Source organism: Pieris napi, chromosome 5 (genome assembly GCF_905475465.1).
Source record: "Pieris napi chromosome 5, ilPieNapi1.2, whole genome shotgun sequence".
NCBI classification, from domain to species: domain Eukaryota; kingdom Metazoa; phylum Arthropoda; class Insecta; order Lepidoptera; family Pieridae; genus Pieris; species Pieris napi.
In genome coordinates, this window is record NC_062238.1 from 11,120,823 (window position 1) to 11,140,429 (window position 19,607).

Sequence of the window (19,607 nt, forward strand, 5' to 3'; positions counted from 1 at the left end):
TTAAATATGCAACTTTTTATTTTGATGTCATAACAATTATATCAATAAACAAGTGTCGATAAGGGAACTAATTAATGTTTTATTGTTTTTAAATTACGGTCGCGTATATGTTCGTAAATGATGTGATGTGCATTTTAATTGGCTTATAAAATAATTAATGATATTGCTTTAACTTTCACATTATTTATAAAACATGACACGATACACACTAAAAGTATTTCATTGTACGAATAATTACTGTTGACTGGCGTAAAACAGTACTACGTTCGATTCAAGGAAAAACATGTATCGTTTGGCTTAATAAGCAATTAAAAACATCCACCAACGTGGGTTTTTAGCAAGGAAATATCAAGAATGGTTTCCAGCAATCGAAAGAAGCATCGTCACAAAACAAAGCTTACTTTTAAGGATTAATTGGCAACGAGCAGGTCATAAAATATAGATATTATCTAGGGAGGAGATAGAAGATAGCCACTTAAAACGACAAAATGAACTGGTTCTACTGGAATGAGTTGCTTAGAAGGACAAAAGATGAACAGATGTTGCTCAATATAAATGGAAAAATTGGAGGAGGCTTTGACCCTAAAAGGGATATTACAAATAATATATAATAATATATTCTAGTATTAACTTACAAAACTGATAATTATACTAAGAAATGTAGCAAACAATTATTGAATGGATTACTTATTAATAATAATAATGAAACACGTTTCTATTTCAATCTTCTTTTAGGTATGTGTGTGCCCTTTTTTGGCAAAGACCCGTCATTCCTCTCTGCCATGTACCACCTGCTGTTTCTTTAATTTGGTATATCCACTATTTAAGATGTCTTCATCTTTTTCGTTTATTGTAGCTTGGGGAGAAGTTTAGGACTTTCTTGCTTTTCTATTGCCTTGTGCCCCGCCCTTTTCCACTAATTTGAGATCCATGTGTTAGTACAGGTAGGGTATAAAGTTAAAATATTAAACCGACTAACAATACTTTATTTTAAGTAGTTGGGAAAGGTTATCATCAAACAAAAAAATAGATCATCTTTTATAATACAATATTTATTTATTATGTAATACATTACAAACATTCAAATAATAAACACACAAAACGTGTATCCTTACCTTTGTTAGCACTGTATCGTGACAATCAGCAAGTAGCAATCAAAATGGCGATAAAATCCTCATTCACTACCGTTAGTCTCGTGCTAACGTGCCATTAGCACGACACTCCGACGCAGCAATAAATGCAAGACAAAAGACCATTCTGATACCTCACGCAATTTGTATACATTAAGGATCCTTATATAGGTGATACGGTAATAAACTTTAATATGTACACATTATACAGGATAACAGTAGATTTTTCTGTTTTTAATATTTCAATAATAAAGATTAGGTTTTTTTAAAGAACAGGGCAAACGGGCAGGAGGCCCACCTGATGTTAAGTGATACCGCCCATGGACACTCAATGCCAGAGGACTCGCGAGTGCGTTGCCGGCCTTTTGAGAATTGGTACGCTCTTATCTTAGGACCCTAAGTCGATTTGGTTCCACATAGTGGTTCCGCGGCAGAAACTGCCTCAGTTGTGGAACGGCGGCGCGGCGGTTGTTGTCTTTAGACAGATTAACGATTTCTTTCGAAGCTTCTCACGTGAACAGGTACTTACATATATGTTACAATATACATATACAGGTACTTACATATAGTAACTGCTTCGCAGACAAAATTTACATTTAAGAAACCGCTAACATTTTACCAATAAACCTCTGTTTCTTTCACTTGTACTTTTTTGTTGAGTAGTTTAGCGCTGTTTTTTCACGTTTTTAGTTATGTTTAATATTTATATACTAATAATTAATTGAGGAACTTTACTAAGGTCACTGAAATGCTCACATGTAGGCAGTCTATTAGAGCATTAGAAACCGACCTAAGAACTAAGCCAAGCAAAAAATCTTATAAAAGATTTATTTTAAGAAGTTTAAGTTAAGTTGTATTTCTTGATAAATAATTCTTGAAAAATTATTTATGTCTCAAAAACTAAAGCTGATACCAACAATCCGACTTTAGAGAAATCTTCAAGAAATCTTCGAAAATCCGGACAATAAGCTAACCAAAACCTGACGGTGACTTCATAATATCCTATTGAAAAGCTTAAAATTAATTTAAACGCAGACGCAGTTTTCGTAATAGGCGGTAAAGTAATCGATCAAAACTGAATGGCAAATGCCCAATCAAACAATGGAACAAGTTGAATGACAGCCCTTTAGTAGGTCAATTTCTAATTGAATATTGTGATATATATATATATATATATTGATAACAAGCTGCATTAATGCAATTACAATTGGAAATATATTATTTATGTTATTAGTATTAGAGTATAAGTCATGTTTGAGCATGAATATTGCCATTAACCTTTGCTTGAGAAAAAATAAATAATAGTTAAAAAACAACTTTAATAATGAATGTAGAGAGCAGTGTTGGATTTATGGCTTCAGCGTGCGACTCTCATCCCTGAGGTCGTAGGTTCGATTCCCGGCTGTGCACCAATGGACTGGACTGTCTTTCTAGTTTCTACGTGTGCATTTAACATTCGCTCGAACGGTGAAGAAGCAAATCGCGAGCAAACCGGCTTGCCTTAGAAAGGTGGACGGCGTGTGTCAGGCACAGGACGCTGATCACCTTCTTACCTATTAGATTGTCAAATGATAATGAAACAGATACAAAAATCTGAGGCCCAAACCTAAAAACGATGTAGTGCCACTGATTTATAAAACATTTATGTATGTATAGAGAAAAACATTCCAAGATTAAAAGTTCTTATCGATTTTAAATGAAGACAAACTAATACAAAAAGGCGCATTCTATTCACAATTCGGATCGCATTCAAAAGAATTCCATCGCATGTCTTGGAATCCGGCAGCTGATTTGGGCCAAGGGCCGACCTTAGGTAATGAACTTTGGGGATCTTTATGTGGGTCAGGACGAGTAGGTTTTAATAATACAAGTTCTTTGTGTCGGACCGCATCCATTTTATAGAGGCGTTAGTATAGATATATTTCATTTTTAATAATAATTTAATTAATCAATGAGACTCCCTTTAGTACCTGTGTTAATTAGATTATGATCCTTTTTCACGTGGATATACATGTAGTCTGTATCTAAGAAGTATAAGAGGTATCTTAACATATTACATGGATAAAAAAGATTAAAGAAATCTGTGGTTTCCGCGAGTACTTAAGGTTTAAATAAAAGCTTTTTCAATCTATTAATAAATATATAATGTAATAACATTATTTACATAACTAGATTCGTTTCCTGTGCTTTTCAGCATTGGTTGATCGGGTTTTTATTCGAGTTTAAATACGTTAAAGTTTTAATAGAAAAAAAAATAGAAAAATGTAAGAAATAAATCACCCAAGATTTTCCTTTTAGACAAATGGTGGAAGCCGTTTACGAATCTTTAATAAACCCTAACAAGAGAATTAAGTTGGTAGTAGAAAGGCACGACTGAAAATTGGTGGATAGTTATTATTATTCAGTAAACACACTAGCAGCAATATTTTGATGCAAGTCTTAGAGGTCAAAGCGCAGGCACCACCCTGCTTGGGAAGAAGTTCAAAGGCATCAAAATTTTACGGTGTTAAGTTTTAGTACATGACCTCGAAGATGCTTGTTTTTTAAAAGTATTAGCAATGATAGTGTTAGACAAATACCAGTATTCTTATAGACATTCCTTATTGGACCGCAATTAACCGTGACGCCGAGAACCGACTTTTTTTAACAAACGTCATTTTATACGTTACTTGATTAAAGGGTACTTGAGTGTAAGCTGAAATATTATTGTTGATTGTGAGAAGAAGACTTTCAATGTTGTTATACTAAATACGTATAAGAACATTGAGAGTCATGAAACATTGAATATCTAATAATAATATACTAGCTGTTACAGCGGCGATAATTTCATCTAGTAAGCAATGCTTTTGACGACTCATTGGTCTAGTGGTTAGTACCCCTGACTGCGAATCCATGGGTCCCGGGTTCGATCCCCGGCTGAGGCGAACATCGATGTGATGAGCATTTGGTGTTGTTCTTAGGTCTTGGGTGTTTAAATATGTATTTATATGTATATCTATCTATAATATGTATGTATATCCGTTGCCTAGTACCCATAATACAAGCTTCACCAGCTTAGCATGGGACTAGGTCAAATGGTGTGAATTGTCTTTAAAAAAAAAAACTCGACTTGTAACGTTCCTGGGTCATCGGGGTGCTTTAAATAATAGAGGATTTTTAGCTTTATTCTATACTAACCACTCGCGTACAACTATAGAATATAAGCGAAATAATGACATATTAATTGCTTGTAACGAATGAATGTAACAGTCGAAGAGAGTGCCTACGTATGGCTATACTCTACGTAACTCCGACGATTTAGGAAATCGCCACGCTTATAAAACTAAGAAAGCCTGAGTGAGCAAAATGCACAGCCCTGGCTCGCACACTACTAGACAAGAGGCGAAAGATTTTTAAATAATTTAAATCAATAAATACAAATGATCAATTGGACATGTTACAACTCTACGTTATTTGTAGAACCGCTATTTGAGATCTGATAACTTTATGTGAACCATATGGTCTTGGCAAGATTTAACAATAATCAAAACAATACAATACAATAATAAAACACAATATTTGACACCGTAGGCGACAAGAATCACGAATCACCAAACGTTAATCAGAACGATGATGCGACGATATTCGATGCGAAAGTCTTCTTGAGTCATGCACAAACAATGATATATGATGGCGCCTTGTGCGCAAATGCTTCCCCGATTGACTCACGGCATGCAATTGAGAAATGTCACATATTCGAGACAGGTTTAGAATTTAATTTTAACATTAGTATGGGGCACAATGTATTAGAAACAAGACGGGACTTACAATTTGAATTACTACCAAAAGTCTTGCGGGGAGTGGTGTTCTTCAAGAACCAGGTTTCTTTGTACTTAAGGGATATGTGCGACGACGAGAGCCAAGGCTGTTTGCGATATAGGCCGGGAGATAGTGATACAAAATAGTGGGTCATTTGTATATATATATATCTCCCATAATATATATATCCCCTGCCTAATACCAAACGCCAAAACCAGTCTGTTGCGCAGATCCCCGGTTAACAAAGACGTTGCGCCCAATGCTGTCTTCGATACTATCGACATCTTTATGTGTTCGCAGAGTGAGTTGACAGTAGCGATATTTTGTATCTTTTGTAGTTCAAATTATATTTTATTTTTAATTTCCTTATTGTATTGGCTTAGTACTGTAAGGATAGTGAATATATTTTTATAATAACAATAATTAATTTGCAAGAATATGGTAAAAAATATCATGTTGTTATGTTATCATTATATTTGTACCACACAAACTAAAGTTGGCATATTCTGACACACACTGGCGTGCTAATTTGTCTTCAAAGGAATTTTAAATAGAAGAATTTTACATAAAAATCTAGAAGGAAGATGTTTTAATGTTTTAGGCAAATTATTATAAACCTCGATTGCCATACAGAAGGTATTTTTGTGAATAAATAATAATAGGTAAACCGCTTCCGTAGCTTGACGGACATGACGTATAAGCAAAAGGCTTGATTCCCGGCAAACAATATTGTTTGTAGGCAAAGAAAGCCGACTTAAGGTGCACACTACTTTTTTTAGACATTTGGTTAGAGATCAGTATCACTTTTAGGATAATGTTTTATTCATAGACATTTCATATTATGTCTGTAGCCAGATTGATAACAGGTTTTGGGACTGTGGTAAGTGATAATAATTGGTTGTTGTATGGTGTCTTGTTAGTACGTAACGTAAGCTATATTCCTAACAACGAGTTATTGTCAATTAGGTATATAAAATATTCTAGTATATCAAAAAGTCTATAAATATCTTACCTGAGGATTTCTCGGTGGTTGCGGTAACCGCATCACAGGATTTGTGGGTGCTGGCATTCTCGGAGGGGGGACGTAATGCCTAGGCGCTGGTGGTGGCGGCGGGGGCGGCCTAGGACCGTGGAGCACTGTCACTGAGGGGTTTAGGGGAACGGGAGGCCTACGTTCCATCCCCCGTTCTACCGTGGATCTATCCGGGATAGGTCTTTCCATCATGGATCTCTCCGCCATGGATCTTTCTGCTATAGACCTTTCTACCATGGTTCGTTCGGCCATGGCCCGTTCCACCATTGCGAGGTGCTCTGAAGGGCGGATGAGCCTTGGTGGGGCGGTACGTGGCTTCGGTTCGGGGCGCACGACGCGGGGCGGGGGTGCTGGCGGCACCCCGCGACCACGTCGCGCTGCCTCCGATTCGTCCGTCATCGGGGCGCGCCAATCTGAAGGACAAAAAAATTACTTTAGTTACACATTCTTTTGATATGAATAAATAAAATCCTTAGTGGTAAGTGGAGAAAAGAGTATCACATTTCAATCAATAAACATGAATAACATATTTTGAACCCTTGAGACCAATATGTAAGCCTTAACTCGTCTAAGCTATCGCGGAATATGCTTGAAAGGAGTATCAAGAATATCCATAGCGCAAAATCTCCTGCATCATGAGCACACCCCACATACACACTCTCACGTACATACCCTCACTTTTACACCATCACACAACAGGCCGAATTAGGTATTACATAGTTAAATGTATTGAATATTTTTTATTGACTTTTTCTTTTGGTAAATGTTTGAACCTTTTTGTAAATATTATGCATTCCATCTTTGGCTATATCTTTAGTATATTTATTTTTGTTATATACATGTTTATGTTAGGCGTAGGATTACGAAATAAATAATTATAGTAAATGGCATATTATTTATTTATATAATTCTTATGTGAGTGTGTATGTCACTGAACTTCTCTCAAACGACTGGACCGATTTTGATGAAATTTTTTGTGTGTGTTCAAGGGGATCAGGGAATGGTTTAGATTCACAAATCAGCCCGCCAGATGGCGCTGCAGTTGGTACTTTCATACTTTGCTTTACTAATCGCTTGAAATATCATGCAGGACAACGTCTGTCGGGTCCACTAGTTAAGTATATAATACTATTTTAAAATCAATTACGAAACTGAGATCAACGCCATCTCTCCGTTCTACACGGAACTTGATTCACATACAGTAGCCGTCATTGGTAATGAATCGTACAACAAAAGCGCGCGAAACCGGCGTCATAGCGTCTACACGCATGAGTGCCTTAAAAAATAACCGCTTTGTTCAAAAAAATACCGTTATTCAGCTTATTGTGTATTTATTCATCGGGGTGAACCATCTGTTCGCTTTACGTAAATTACATTATTTACAATGCGAATAAGGTGTTATGGCTTTTTGTTCAGTTTTCCTTTCGAAACCAATTTACAAAAACAAGAGATATTTAAAACAAAAGAATACTACTACTACAGAAATTGGAAGGGAAAATAATAATTGAATGACACTTATCAATACAATTATATGGTGGTTTGAGACGGGCAATGGTTTTAAAAACACACGCGATCTTACTATAAACTAAAGATGTCTGTTGTCATGGTAACCGTTTCTACACGAAAAAACCTGTAAAAGCTCACGTTAAATATTAGGATCGAACACTACGAGCTTTAACTACTAGAGCTTTAACTACTAGAGCTTTAAGAAAGATAATACAAAATTCGAAAACTTTGATTACCTTAGACATAATGTAGGTAATTAAAATAGCTGCTTAGAAACTACGTTCTTCATTCCTCACTAGAAACTCAACATTAAATATTAATAATCCTCTTAGATATAATAAGCTAACTTTCACAACATCTGCATAAATGTGGTTTGAAATAGTAGTTATTCCTTTATTAGCCCCGTCATAATTACAATCTAAAATAATTTTTTTAACCATATTATGCATGGGAAACGTGGGAAGATCACAAAAAAAAGGGATGGAGATGGCAAAGAACAAAATATGGTGAGTTCAGGAGGAAGCCTGTGCCAAAAAAGAATAAACTGAAGTAATGGAAATAACAATAACTAACGTAGACGAAGTGTATACCAACAAAACTGACACTCATTTGATTTAGAATTTTTAATAGTATGGAATTAATTAAAGTGACTTTATTATTATTATAATGCATGTAAATAATTTATGAACTTCATAGATTCTTCGTTGAGTGAACTGACAATAGGTTTTAATATGTCTATAGCGGTAAAAACATATAGGTTTATCATATAATTTATAAAGTTAAGGTTTTATAAACGTTTGTTAAAATTTTATACAAACGTTTATTTTATGTTACTATGCTATTAGATTTACTATTCGATATACAATTATTTATTTATTTAAACTTCGTTACATTACATATAAAAACAAATGACATAAATTATTAGGAATGTAACGGGCGGCGTTATCGCTAACAAGTGATCTCTTCCAGCCAACCCTAAGAAAAAAAAGTGCATAACAAAATCAACAAAAATAAAACTACAAGTAACACTGAAAAATTTTATACAATTACCAAACTAAATCTAAAATAACTTATTATATTGAAAAAGATTAATAATATACATAAATTATAAAAGTCACGATTGAGCAGGATAGGATATGGTTAAGAAATGTTCATGTAGAAGACTTTTAAAAGGTGCTTAGGCCAATCAAATCAGCCAATAGGTACGAATTGTTCGTTATACTGAACTGCGAGGAAAATTTAACAATTAAACGCTAACTTTTGCGTACATAATTCATAAATAATAATTTATTCACATTAATATTTTCCATACTTTGTCACTACTATCTCAAATATTTGAAACAACCCAAAACAATAGATCAAGGTCGGTACAGCGGTTCTATTAAAAGGTCTAATTGACACAAGGGCCGCGGTTATCATAGGGTTATTGTAGGGCCGGATAAACCGGTTCTGTCTAAGCCAAGCGGAATCAATTATGTGTTAATTATCCGCGTCCGGGGCAAGGATGCGGCATTTTTGGGTTTATTGTTGTACAAGAGAGCGAGGTCCATAGTTTCCACTTTAAAACTGTAACTTAACTCAAAGTAACAATGTTATTATTATTATTATAGCCTCTTTATTTTCATAATGAATAATATTTATACAAGTATATCATATAAATAATAAATAAATTTGATAAAGATACCATTTCCCAAGCATCACTTATAATTTTTAATATAATCTGTAATATACATGTGTAACATATAAAAATATAATTTTTATTGCATATTTTACTTTTATTGTATTACTTGTATTTTATTTTATTTTTCTCAATTGATTTAATGAGAATAAACTTAACCTAACTTAAATAACACGAACGATTCCACTCATCGGCACCTTGAAGACTGTATATAAATAAATTAATATAATATATACCAATGAATAATTAAACAAAATAATATTACCAACAGAGGTCAGCAAAAACCAGCAGCAAATGATATGCATTTGCATTTCTTAACGCCTCTAAATCAAAATTTAACAAAAGCATTGTTTTGAACATGGCAATCTTTAAAAATATATGTACACTATTATATGAACAGTAATCACTCGCTGTACTTACCTATACGTAAACACTCGACAATGTTCCATAACATTAAGTAAACTAAGACCTTGGGACTACAATAACACAAACATATCTTTGTTCAACACTCATGACGCGACGCGAAATTTGCACTTTGTAAACTGCATCTATGTCGTTGCCATGACGACAGATTTGCCACAGTCCATCTTACTTAAAGTGATAAAAATAGGCTTCGGGTTATAATTTCCTTACTAAGCTTACGTGTAGTAAGTTATATTTAATAGTGTAATCAATAAATAAACCTTATTAAAAAGACATGTAACTCCCCACAGTACATTTGTAAACTGTTCACCAACTTTCCCTCCGAAAATTTACACATGCGCAGTAATCAAAATAAAATTTACAGAAGAATGAATTTTATTACAATCGAAAAAGGTTCAAAATCACATAAGTGCGGCCTTCTTTGATCATAGTGTACAAAGTAATTTTATTTTCAACTACGTGAGGGATAATTGTGTGGATACTTTCTTTCCTATTACGAGCAAGATTGGTTTTCGTATCATATTCAAAGATAGCTTATTACTTATTATATAAGCAAATTACTTCCTTTGATTCGATGTGGTTTTCAATTGTTAACCATACGTCTATCTAATTGTGGAAGAAAAACACGTGATCACACACATAACATAACATTTGTTTAGTGACGTTTAAAAATTGATAATTTTACTAGTAGACTCGGCCAAGCGTTGCTGTGGCTAAGGTTTTTGTTACAGATGTTAAATAGTATCTTATGTAAAACGTTGGTACTTTCAACACAGCGCGGCGCCATCTGTTACAATTGTGATTTGTGACTGTCAAATAATAAATGACAAATAATTAGCAATAATTTAAAATTGCTACTATAGTTTGAGATTTAAACTATCCTATCTCTCAAGTTGGATCGAACTGCACATGGTGTGCAAATTTGATTGAGATCGGTTCGGTAGTTTAGGAGTTCATTGAGGACAAACATTGTGACACGAGATTTATATATATTAAGATTGTCAATCTTTTATTGAAATGACAATTTCGCGCCAAAGGATACGAATTTCAAATTTCGAACATTCCAATCAAGGTGTTTTTAAATTTTTGAAATTCGGTGTAACAGTAGTTGCATTCATATCGATCGTTATCAAGCCTTTTTATCAGCCTAATCAATATTCGAGTCACAGGTAATTATCGCGGTGGAACATTGTGGGTGCACATTAGTGGGACCACCCCAGTGCATACGTGGGGCGCATGAGACAGGGCTGTAAATGAATTATGCTTTATCGTACGATGCACGTACGCATTAAATTTTTTATATTTAACGCTCCACTTTCGTAATTAGGGTAGGGACTGTGAATGATAATGTGATGTTTTTGTTGATAATAAAAATGTTATATCCCAAACACGTCTTAACACTTATAAGTTTATATGACGCATGTTCATTAGTAAATATTAAATGTGAAACTGATTCTTTTGTTTTGGTTTGAAAGAAAAGTTATGTGGGGTCACTCTGGATGTTCTACCGCATTTACAATACATGCAGCTGAGTTTCATCATCGGACGTCGAGGGAGAATACGAAATTCCACCCGTATCACCTCGACGTCCGTTGTTCTATAACTGACCGTTTTTAAGACAGTTTTTGCCGCGCACCACTATGTGTAACCAGCTGACCACTGAAGTATTTCCGAACCAATTCAACTTAGGGTCCTTCAAGAAAAGAGCGTACCAATTCTTAAAAGGCCGGCATCGCACTCGCGCACATCTATAAAATAACAAAAAACCAACGAAATTTTCCTAACTGATAGTTCATAAACCATACAATTGAGATGCGCCTGCGCACTGCGAATATTAACAGCTGTTCGATACGAGACTTGATGACAGAGATAGTGTCGTGACTCGCCTGGCGCCAAGTTTCATAACTGTTTCGTTAAATTGATATGTGTAAAAGTCCTTTATACGACTTTCTCATTTTAAAAAAAGAATACAAATTCAATTTTATTAACCGTAGGCATGAATCAGATTTATTTTTATTTATATACATTGATGATTGTCAAAGTGAAAATCGCATATCATATTTAACGTAAAGTTAAACACGTAGCTGATAAGCCAATGCATTTAAGGTATTAATTAATTTAATTAAAATCATTTACTGTTTTACCATGATTTTGATTTTGAACCTACACCTCGTAAGTTCGAAACTCGGATGTGGAATGGAGTGTCCCTAATTAACGATTTGTAGGTGAACGAAAACATCGTGACGATATTAACCTTCGAGTTTCGACTCCGCAAATATTTAGACTTATAAATTAAATATTTATTGGAAGAACAAACTAAATTAAATATAAACTTACGCGGAACTAAGATAAATCCATTGCAACATTAAACTTTTACTCATTAATCAGGATTAAAATCCCTATCAGGTTAAGTATCAGACTTACATATTTGATATTATCTTTAAACATTCTATTCGATAAAGTCTAGAATAGCTGAGTGATCAATCATTTGCTTTGCTTGCACTTTCTACACTGATTAAGTCTTGCGCAAACATTCCAACTATAATTCGATCCTTTATCATATAGATAAAATACCTACAGTGTACTTAAGTAAAAAATAAGCTCACGCCACACAGGGGGGCAATTTGATTGTTAAGGGGGTAATTTAATTGTTAAGGGGGTCATTTGATTGTTAACGGGGCAATCGAAATCGGCTGAATATAACGTGGGGTTTTGAGAAGCTAATATAAAATCTCTGTGCAGAAATCAAGCGCAAGGATCTCACTATATTAAAATAATAAATTAGTGTAGAAAAGTTATTTGTTATTTGAATTACAGGTTTTCATATTTTTTTTGAAAAGTAATTTAAGTACTATGTTTCGGTACAATTTTATATTAATATTTATTTATGTATAATAATTTTAGAAAGGCTAAAATAGGGCATGACACTAAAAAATTGGCAAACACTGGTATAAAGAATAACTGTATATATTTTTATTTGATGTAGGAATTTGGTTGTTTTTGACAAGCCAGCCACGATTAATAGCAAGCAGCACCGCCCATAACGTATCCTAAGACAAGTTCAATTGCCGACAACAGGCTAAACATTCAAAAATTATAATTAGTGCGAACGCAGAACTGTGTCTACCCTTTACGTAATTGGTAAGAGAACTAAACAACAAAGAAAATCTCCAAACAATAAGCAATTAATTAAATAAACCCGCGGGTAGTCGCAGAAACATAAATCTTGCTCAAGACATGAAATAGAATTATCCACTGGAATCTGTTATCATCGCAATGGTGTGAAAACGGCCATGATTGCATCGCAGTGAACCGATGACTCTTGATATGAACCAGCACGATCCAAAGCGGAAACGAGCTTTCTCTGGAAGATAAAAACTTTGAAAGGAAGCAAGATAAAGTACTTTAGTACTTGACAATTGACAGGTACAAGATTTCGACACTGTTATTTGTCTTTTTGGCGATCGTTTAATACAATAAGTATTTAATAAAACTTTAACAATCCATGATGAATGACTGTCAAGAGAGAGAGACACCATATCATATATATGCTATATCTACAATATATGTTATATTTTCTAAAATACACGAATGTTTTTTTTTTAAATTGATCAGCCCACTACCTAATATATCAAGCTCTGGATAAGTAGCGTTTATTCTAATATATATTCGCGAAGAATCTGACTGAGAGGTGTCCGAACTTCTAGGTTGGTATTAGCAGATGGAATATGGAAAATTCAGCTGGGTTTGAACCTTGTGAATGAATAAGGGACGACAATATTATTTTTTTGTAAGACTGCTGTATTTGACCATTAAACAATTTGTATAAGATCGTAACACCAGCTAGAGATCTCCGATCGTACAGTGACGTCATTTTCCTATTTTTTTTTTTAATTTCTTTATTTTACAAATTAATATAATACAATCACAATATGTTACATTAGAAAACCGCTGTGGTTTGTAAGTCGTTGTGGGCCAATAAGAAAAGCCTGTACTAAAGAATTTAGCAAATTCAAAGTAGTAGAATTAATTTCCTGTCGAATACCGCAATGACGGCTAGCCTAGTAAAAGCTAGATTGAGCCCCGATTGCGTCTGCGCACGGGATCGATCGCCTTTCTCTCAATGCTAACAAATAAGTCGGGATGTTACAAACGTGATTTATAAAGTCAAATCCGATTGTCGGATGCAGGTCACGTCTGCCGTTCATTTGTATTTAAATCACGAACCGAGGTGTCGGTGATCTGCGATATTCTTGAACTAGTTATATAGTTCGAAAGTGCATTTAATATTTATGGGCTGTTAGTGTTCTCGCGAAAGGTTATCTGCAATTGTTTTATTGTTTTACTGCGTGCTTTCGGATTTTAAATCAGATCCACTTCGTTAGTGACCTGCGTATAATATTCACATCGCGGCATTGCCGTCCGTGTTTGCACAAATGCCTTGTAACAAGATAATACGTCAATATTCGTGGAATGTTGTTAGAAATCGCGAAATGGGCATAACCCCTGTTGACCCCACGTCCAGCGGTACAAGTACAGTAAGTGAGAATTGTGCAATAGTACCCCAATCCGTGGACGATTATCGGTTACAATTCGAAATAACTCGCAGCGTGAACTCATAGGCGTGTGATGATGCCAAAATGATTGCCAAAGTTCAGTCACGAGCGGGGATAATTTGCAAATTTCGGCATTGTTTGTGTAATTTTTGCTTGAGTGACTGTGACTAATACAATACATGCAATGCTGACGTAAATATAAGACAGGTGTAACGGAATATCACTCACAACAAATCGTTCCTGGAACATCGTACTTAACAAAAAAGTGAACAGCACATTAAACAAATGAACTACAGTTGCAATACAGGCACATCCTTTGTACGTATTAACCTAACCAATTACACGATCACATGGGGAGAACCCCCTTCGATGTTGCAGCTAAAGGGTTGATGTTTTTGCAATTTGAATCCTGATAAATTATCCGTCACAACCCCAACAGTTTGGCTTTCAGCTTTATTTGTTTAATTATTAATTTTGATACATCAAAGAGATTTGATTAGTTCTATGGGAGGGAGTGAAATCACACTGCATGATGAAAAACCACGTTGCACAATTTGAATTTGAAATTGCTCATGTTTGAATAAATTTATACACACAATGCAATAACCGAAATCTAATACTTTAAATTCTGTTTTAATTTAAAATTAACATTCAAATTACAATGATAAAATGTCACAAAGCCATATTACTAAACCACAAAGTATCGGCTGCCAATTGTATTTTCGAACCTTCTACTCGGGAGCCTATGGCGCAATTAGAAAAGAAAATTTATTTAGTCACATCTTTCATAAACAACAAAAGAACTTCTAAAAATAATAATGCATTATCATTCAGTTATGCCAAGAAGGAAGTCACTTAGTTATTGTAGGGGGCTGATATTATCCGGACCCTTTGGTGTGGCGCGCTGGCATAAGTACTAATATGTAAAAAAATGAAAACAAATTCAGTGTACACTCTTTATACCATCATTCGTTATAACGAAAAATCCTCTATAACGTAAAAGTAGTTTCATTTTTTTGGTTGAACACAAAACCATTAATTCATTCTTTATAACGTAACAGCTACTCTCTATAACGAAGAAATATTTTCACATTTAGACATCAACTACTACAACTACTTACTACTTTTTTTATAATCTGCTAACAAGAATAACTTTTGAGGTGCCGATATTTCTAAAAAAGACACCTGAGGTCATAAACAGCCGTAATGTAGATGACGTCGCCACAGAGTTTACCCTGTATAATGATTCATAATTACGGGCCACTGTCTCCATAATAAACATCTCTTTGTCCTTGGCGCGACAGACAGTCTCGTGCAGAGGAATCAGTCACCATCGTAGTCATGAATTGCATGGCTGTGACGTTCCAACACACAAAAATCCTCGAAGCAGTGAGGTCACTCAGTGAAACCTGCGAAGTGCCCAGGAAACTTCTGAGCTTCTGGAAGGAGCGAGACAGGATGAAATTTTAGTGAACACATATAATTCACAAAAGCAGTATTACAGAAGATACACTTAGAGTTATTTAACATCGCGTGAGCCTCCTGCCCGTGTGGGTACAAAAAATACAATAGGTATGTATTATATAGCTAGCAATATTCCATACCAGCGCTTAGACAACCCTATAACCTCACGAAAGCTTGATTATATTTGTTATACATATATCAGGCTTAATTAAGGAAACTACTGAATTTGCGAAAGTTCTTATCACGGCAATTAATTGCTAAGGGCACCTAGGTGTTGCAAGTTGCAACGCAGGCTAGATAATTGTTGAGTTAGTCATCTAACGATAACAGACACAGTATATGTTCAACAGTATTTTTGGAAAATTATATAATATATTTTTTTTTATCAGAGTTATTATTGTGTTAGTAACAATTTTGTCTTAAATTTTATATTAGTAGGAAAGGGCACATGTAAGGGCAATCCTTCCTGCTATTTCCGCCAGCATACTGTTAGGGCTCCCCCAGACGCGTCTTACCAGATATACAGATTGCTTGACTATAGGTATGCCATCCATTGTCCTATATCTACATTGTATTGACTTGAAGTCATTGGCAAGTATGTAGTATATTTTAATTTCTTAAGTATCTTTTAAGGACGAGTTAGGGTTAAAAAGTATGTATGCCGCAGTTTCGACATGTCTTTGACACTGATTGTGACATTGACAATTTACAACCTGTAAGATGTCTATGATATTGCGTGGTAATAATAATAATAATAAAAGCCCTTTATTCACTGACCTTTTTAACTAACATGCTATTCTTATTTAACAGTAGTATTCTTAAATCTAATTTACATAGCGAAAATAATAATTTATTAGCAACCACTTTGGTCAGGCTGTCTGTCGACAAAGGCCTCCCCCAATCGTTTCCACGTCTCTCGTGCGATATAGCGTGGTATTGTCATTCAAATAAAACAAATGACATCGTGTTCCCTTATTACACTATGTCTGACATATATATATAAGAAAATTGAGAAATCTCCATAAATATACTTTAAAAAGAAAATATAGAAAAAAATTATGAGAAATTTGTGTTTTCTTATAAGTGACCGTTCTCAATAACTTTTAATAACATCATATTATGAATGCAATGTGTTGTTCATACTCGTACATTCCTCATCAGATGCAGGCTTTACTGGCGTTCAAATTACTGTTTGCTTTATATACTGTGTCTACGTCGTGCAGTCTCCACCTGATAAGTCTAGGACCTATCACCCACAGACCATTACAAGGAATACCAAAGATTTTTATAAATAGCTGATCTAGAAAAACGGAATGCCACTGTTTTAACATGCTTGTCTCTTTCTGTTCAATCATATTTATGACGTAATGAAAAGGGACAGACGGGGACTTTTTTCTTCAGGGACTCATTTTTTTAGAATAGGGAACAGGAGGGTAACTATTTATATTGCTAACCATTTATGGATTGTTTATTCGAGGGTTTTCATCTTGGGGGCCGTTCAAGTAATACGTAAGCACTATAGGGGGAGGGAAGGTCTTTGATTTTCTTATTTGGTGATTACGTCAACAGTAGATTACCTACTTTTTTTACTCGTATTACCCACACATTGTCTATGTTTGAAAACAAAATGTATTTTCGAGGATTCCTACAAAAAAAAAACGTTTATTTACTATTATTTTTGAGAGTTTTGCCTACTTTTGGTGACAAGAGGGTGGGCGGGGGTTGATACATTGCAGTAAATCTGCTTACGTAATACTTGAACGGCCCCATTGCCTCAAATTTTTGTATCTATTTCGTGGTATTGTTTTCTTTATAGGCCGTATGTGCTCCGCATTTTTTGACAAGCATTAATTGGGTCAAAGCTAAGGCCTGACGATATTTTCCTTCACTGTAATGTAATTGTCTACATAGTCTTGCTTCTACTCTATTGCTTCACAGCCGTAATTTGATTGACTTTAGGTTTGAGAAGAGCACTATATTTAGAGGTAATACTAGTAATTAATTAAAACGACATCAAGAATTCAACTGAGTGTCTTAAGGCAATTTTACGCAGCACCAGTATGTGGAACCAACTGCCTATTAAAGTGTCCTTCGAGAAAAGAGCGTACCAATCTTTAAAAGGCCGGCAACGCATTCGCCCTCTGGCAATGTGAATATACATGAACGGCTGATTCCCTTAAAAGGCAGGAGGTCTGTATGCCCCGTTAAATCAAAATAAATCGTATAAAACGTCTCGATAGGTATTGCAGAGTACAGACGCTGTTGAGTGGAAGCGACGTGAAATGGCAGCAGGTTATCAGAGATGGGCAGCTAATGAAGGAGTACATGTCGTCATTAGTACAGTATCTGATTGGCAGATATCAGAGCTCTTACGTATACCTAGATTCCGCACTGTATAGGAATACCTTTCTCGCATTTAGATTGTAAGTTTTATTGCTCGTTGGTTGAAATAAATTTATACAAAGTCAAATAATACATTACATATGTACCTACATGCAAATGAATGTTCGATATTGCTTTATTTGTTTAATAGTCAATACAGTGTACGTAACACATAATAAAATATTAAGAAGGTCCTCAAACTCAAATGAACGAATATCTTTCGTTGACAATTTTCAGAGCAAGTTAAGCTGAATTATTTTAAAAGCTCTGCTTTCGCCGCTTATCTAAAAATATTCCGCGTAGCTTATCTTGAAATATTATGTTTTAATAATCGAACTCAGACCGTATATGTCAATTACTTCCATGGAGCTCATAATATTGTTCATTAAGAACTTCAATTCAAAATACTTGAGTATCTTCCAAAGAATAATTTAATTATTTATTAATAACAGTTTTATGTTATTGAAGTGAAAATTCTTTATCGGCGTAGGAAAAAATTTACCGTCGCATTTTTCCGTTACGCGCCATCTTTTTCTTGTCCCTACCGCGGTTGATTCGAAGATATTCGTAGCCATTAATAATAAAAATCTATAATAACGATAACAATGATAGTAATAATTATATTACAATTAATGAAATTCTGTAATAATCTTAGTAGTAATATAGGTAAAATGAAATAATTGTATTATTTGTATTCATGTCTATGATAATATAAGCCTTTTGTTAAACTTTATCTAATTTAACTTTATTTAACCAACTTCTGTAAAGTTGCATATATAGTAGATAATTTTTCGAAAAATAAGGTCATAAAGAAGTCTCACTTCTTACGTGTACACTAGTACACGTACAAATTATTATTTTCTTATTCACGATCACAATTAACACTTTTTCTTTATAATACTAAAAATAATTAAATCTGAAGAATGATTAGCACAATACACATAACTAAAACAGTTTAATCACACCTCATCTATAAATTACCCTTGTTTCCCGTCAAAATAATCAATTATTACGTCAATAAACCATCGACATTTTACTTGCATTTAAATTAAGAACAATAAAATACTATTTCGGTCATTAACGTTCATTTTACGTCACTTCCCGTTTGGAAACACTGGCCTAACGCTTTCGTTATGCTAATTACTTCCTCGCTAGAAGATTACCATAATTACTGATATGAATGGCTTGAAATTATATATACAAGTTGCAAGCCATGTTTATATTAAACAAAGAAAACAAAACAGTCAAAAAGGGACACATACGAATAATTTGATACCACGCCAAACAATCGTATAAGAATTTTTCATTCATTTAAGATGTATTCTGTTTGTGTCTTTTTTGAATCTAATTTAGTATTTCCTATTGACTTTTAAGTTTCCTTTCCATAGTCATCTAAAGTGCATGCTGCAGGCCTTTTTGTAGTAAAGGGGAGATTTGACACTCCCCTGCTACCTAGCTTCCGGCCACAGATCTGCCCGATTGCGTTCCTGATAGGCTCCTGTAGGGGTCCTATGTATTTAAAAAAGTGCATGCTTTATCACTTGCCCAAAGAATGATTCATAGACATAACATTTATTACTAACAAAAACAGTTCGGTGTCCGTTTTGTAATGTTTTAACAATAAATAGTAGACCGAC

At 34.5% G+C, this 19,607-nt stretch overlaps 1 protein-coding gene across 8 annotated transcripts in view; it reads right to left on the reverse strand.

Annotated features, from left to right (window-relative positions):
* The window catches only part of LOC125049319 (rho GTPase-activating protein 21), a 370,956-nt gene that overhangs the window by 267,041 nt on the left and 84,308 nt on the right, over positions 1 to 19,607 (reverse strand). For all 8 annotated transcript variants that reach the window (XM_047648473.1, XM_047648470.1, XM_047648474.1 and 5 more), the window contains one exon: positions 5,941 to 6,374. In XM_047648473.1, coding sequence (XP_047504429.1) covers positions 5,941 to 6,360 — 420 coding nt within the window. In that variant the 5' untranslated portion in view covers positions 6,361 to 6,374. The remainder of the gene's footprint in view (positions 1 to 5,940; positions 6,375 to 19,607) is intronic.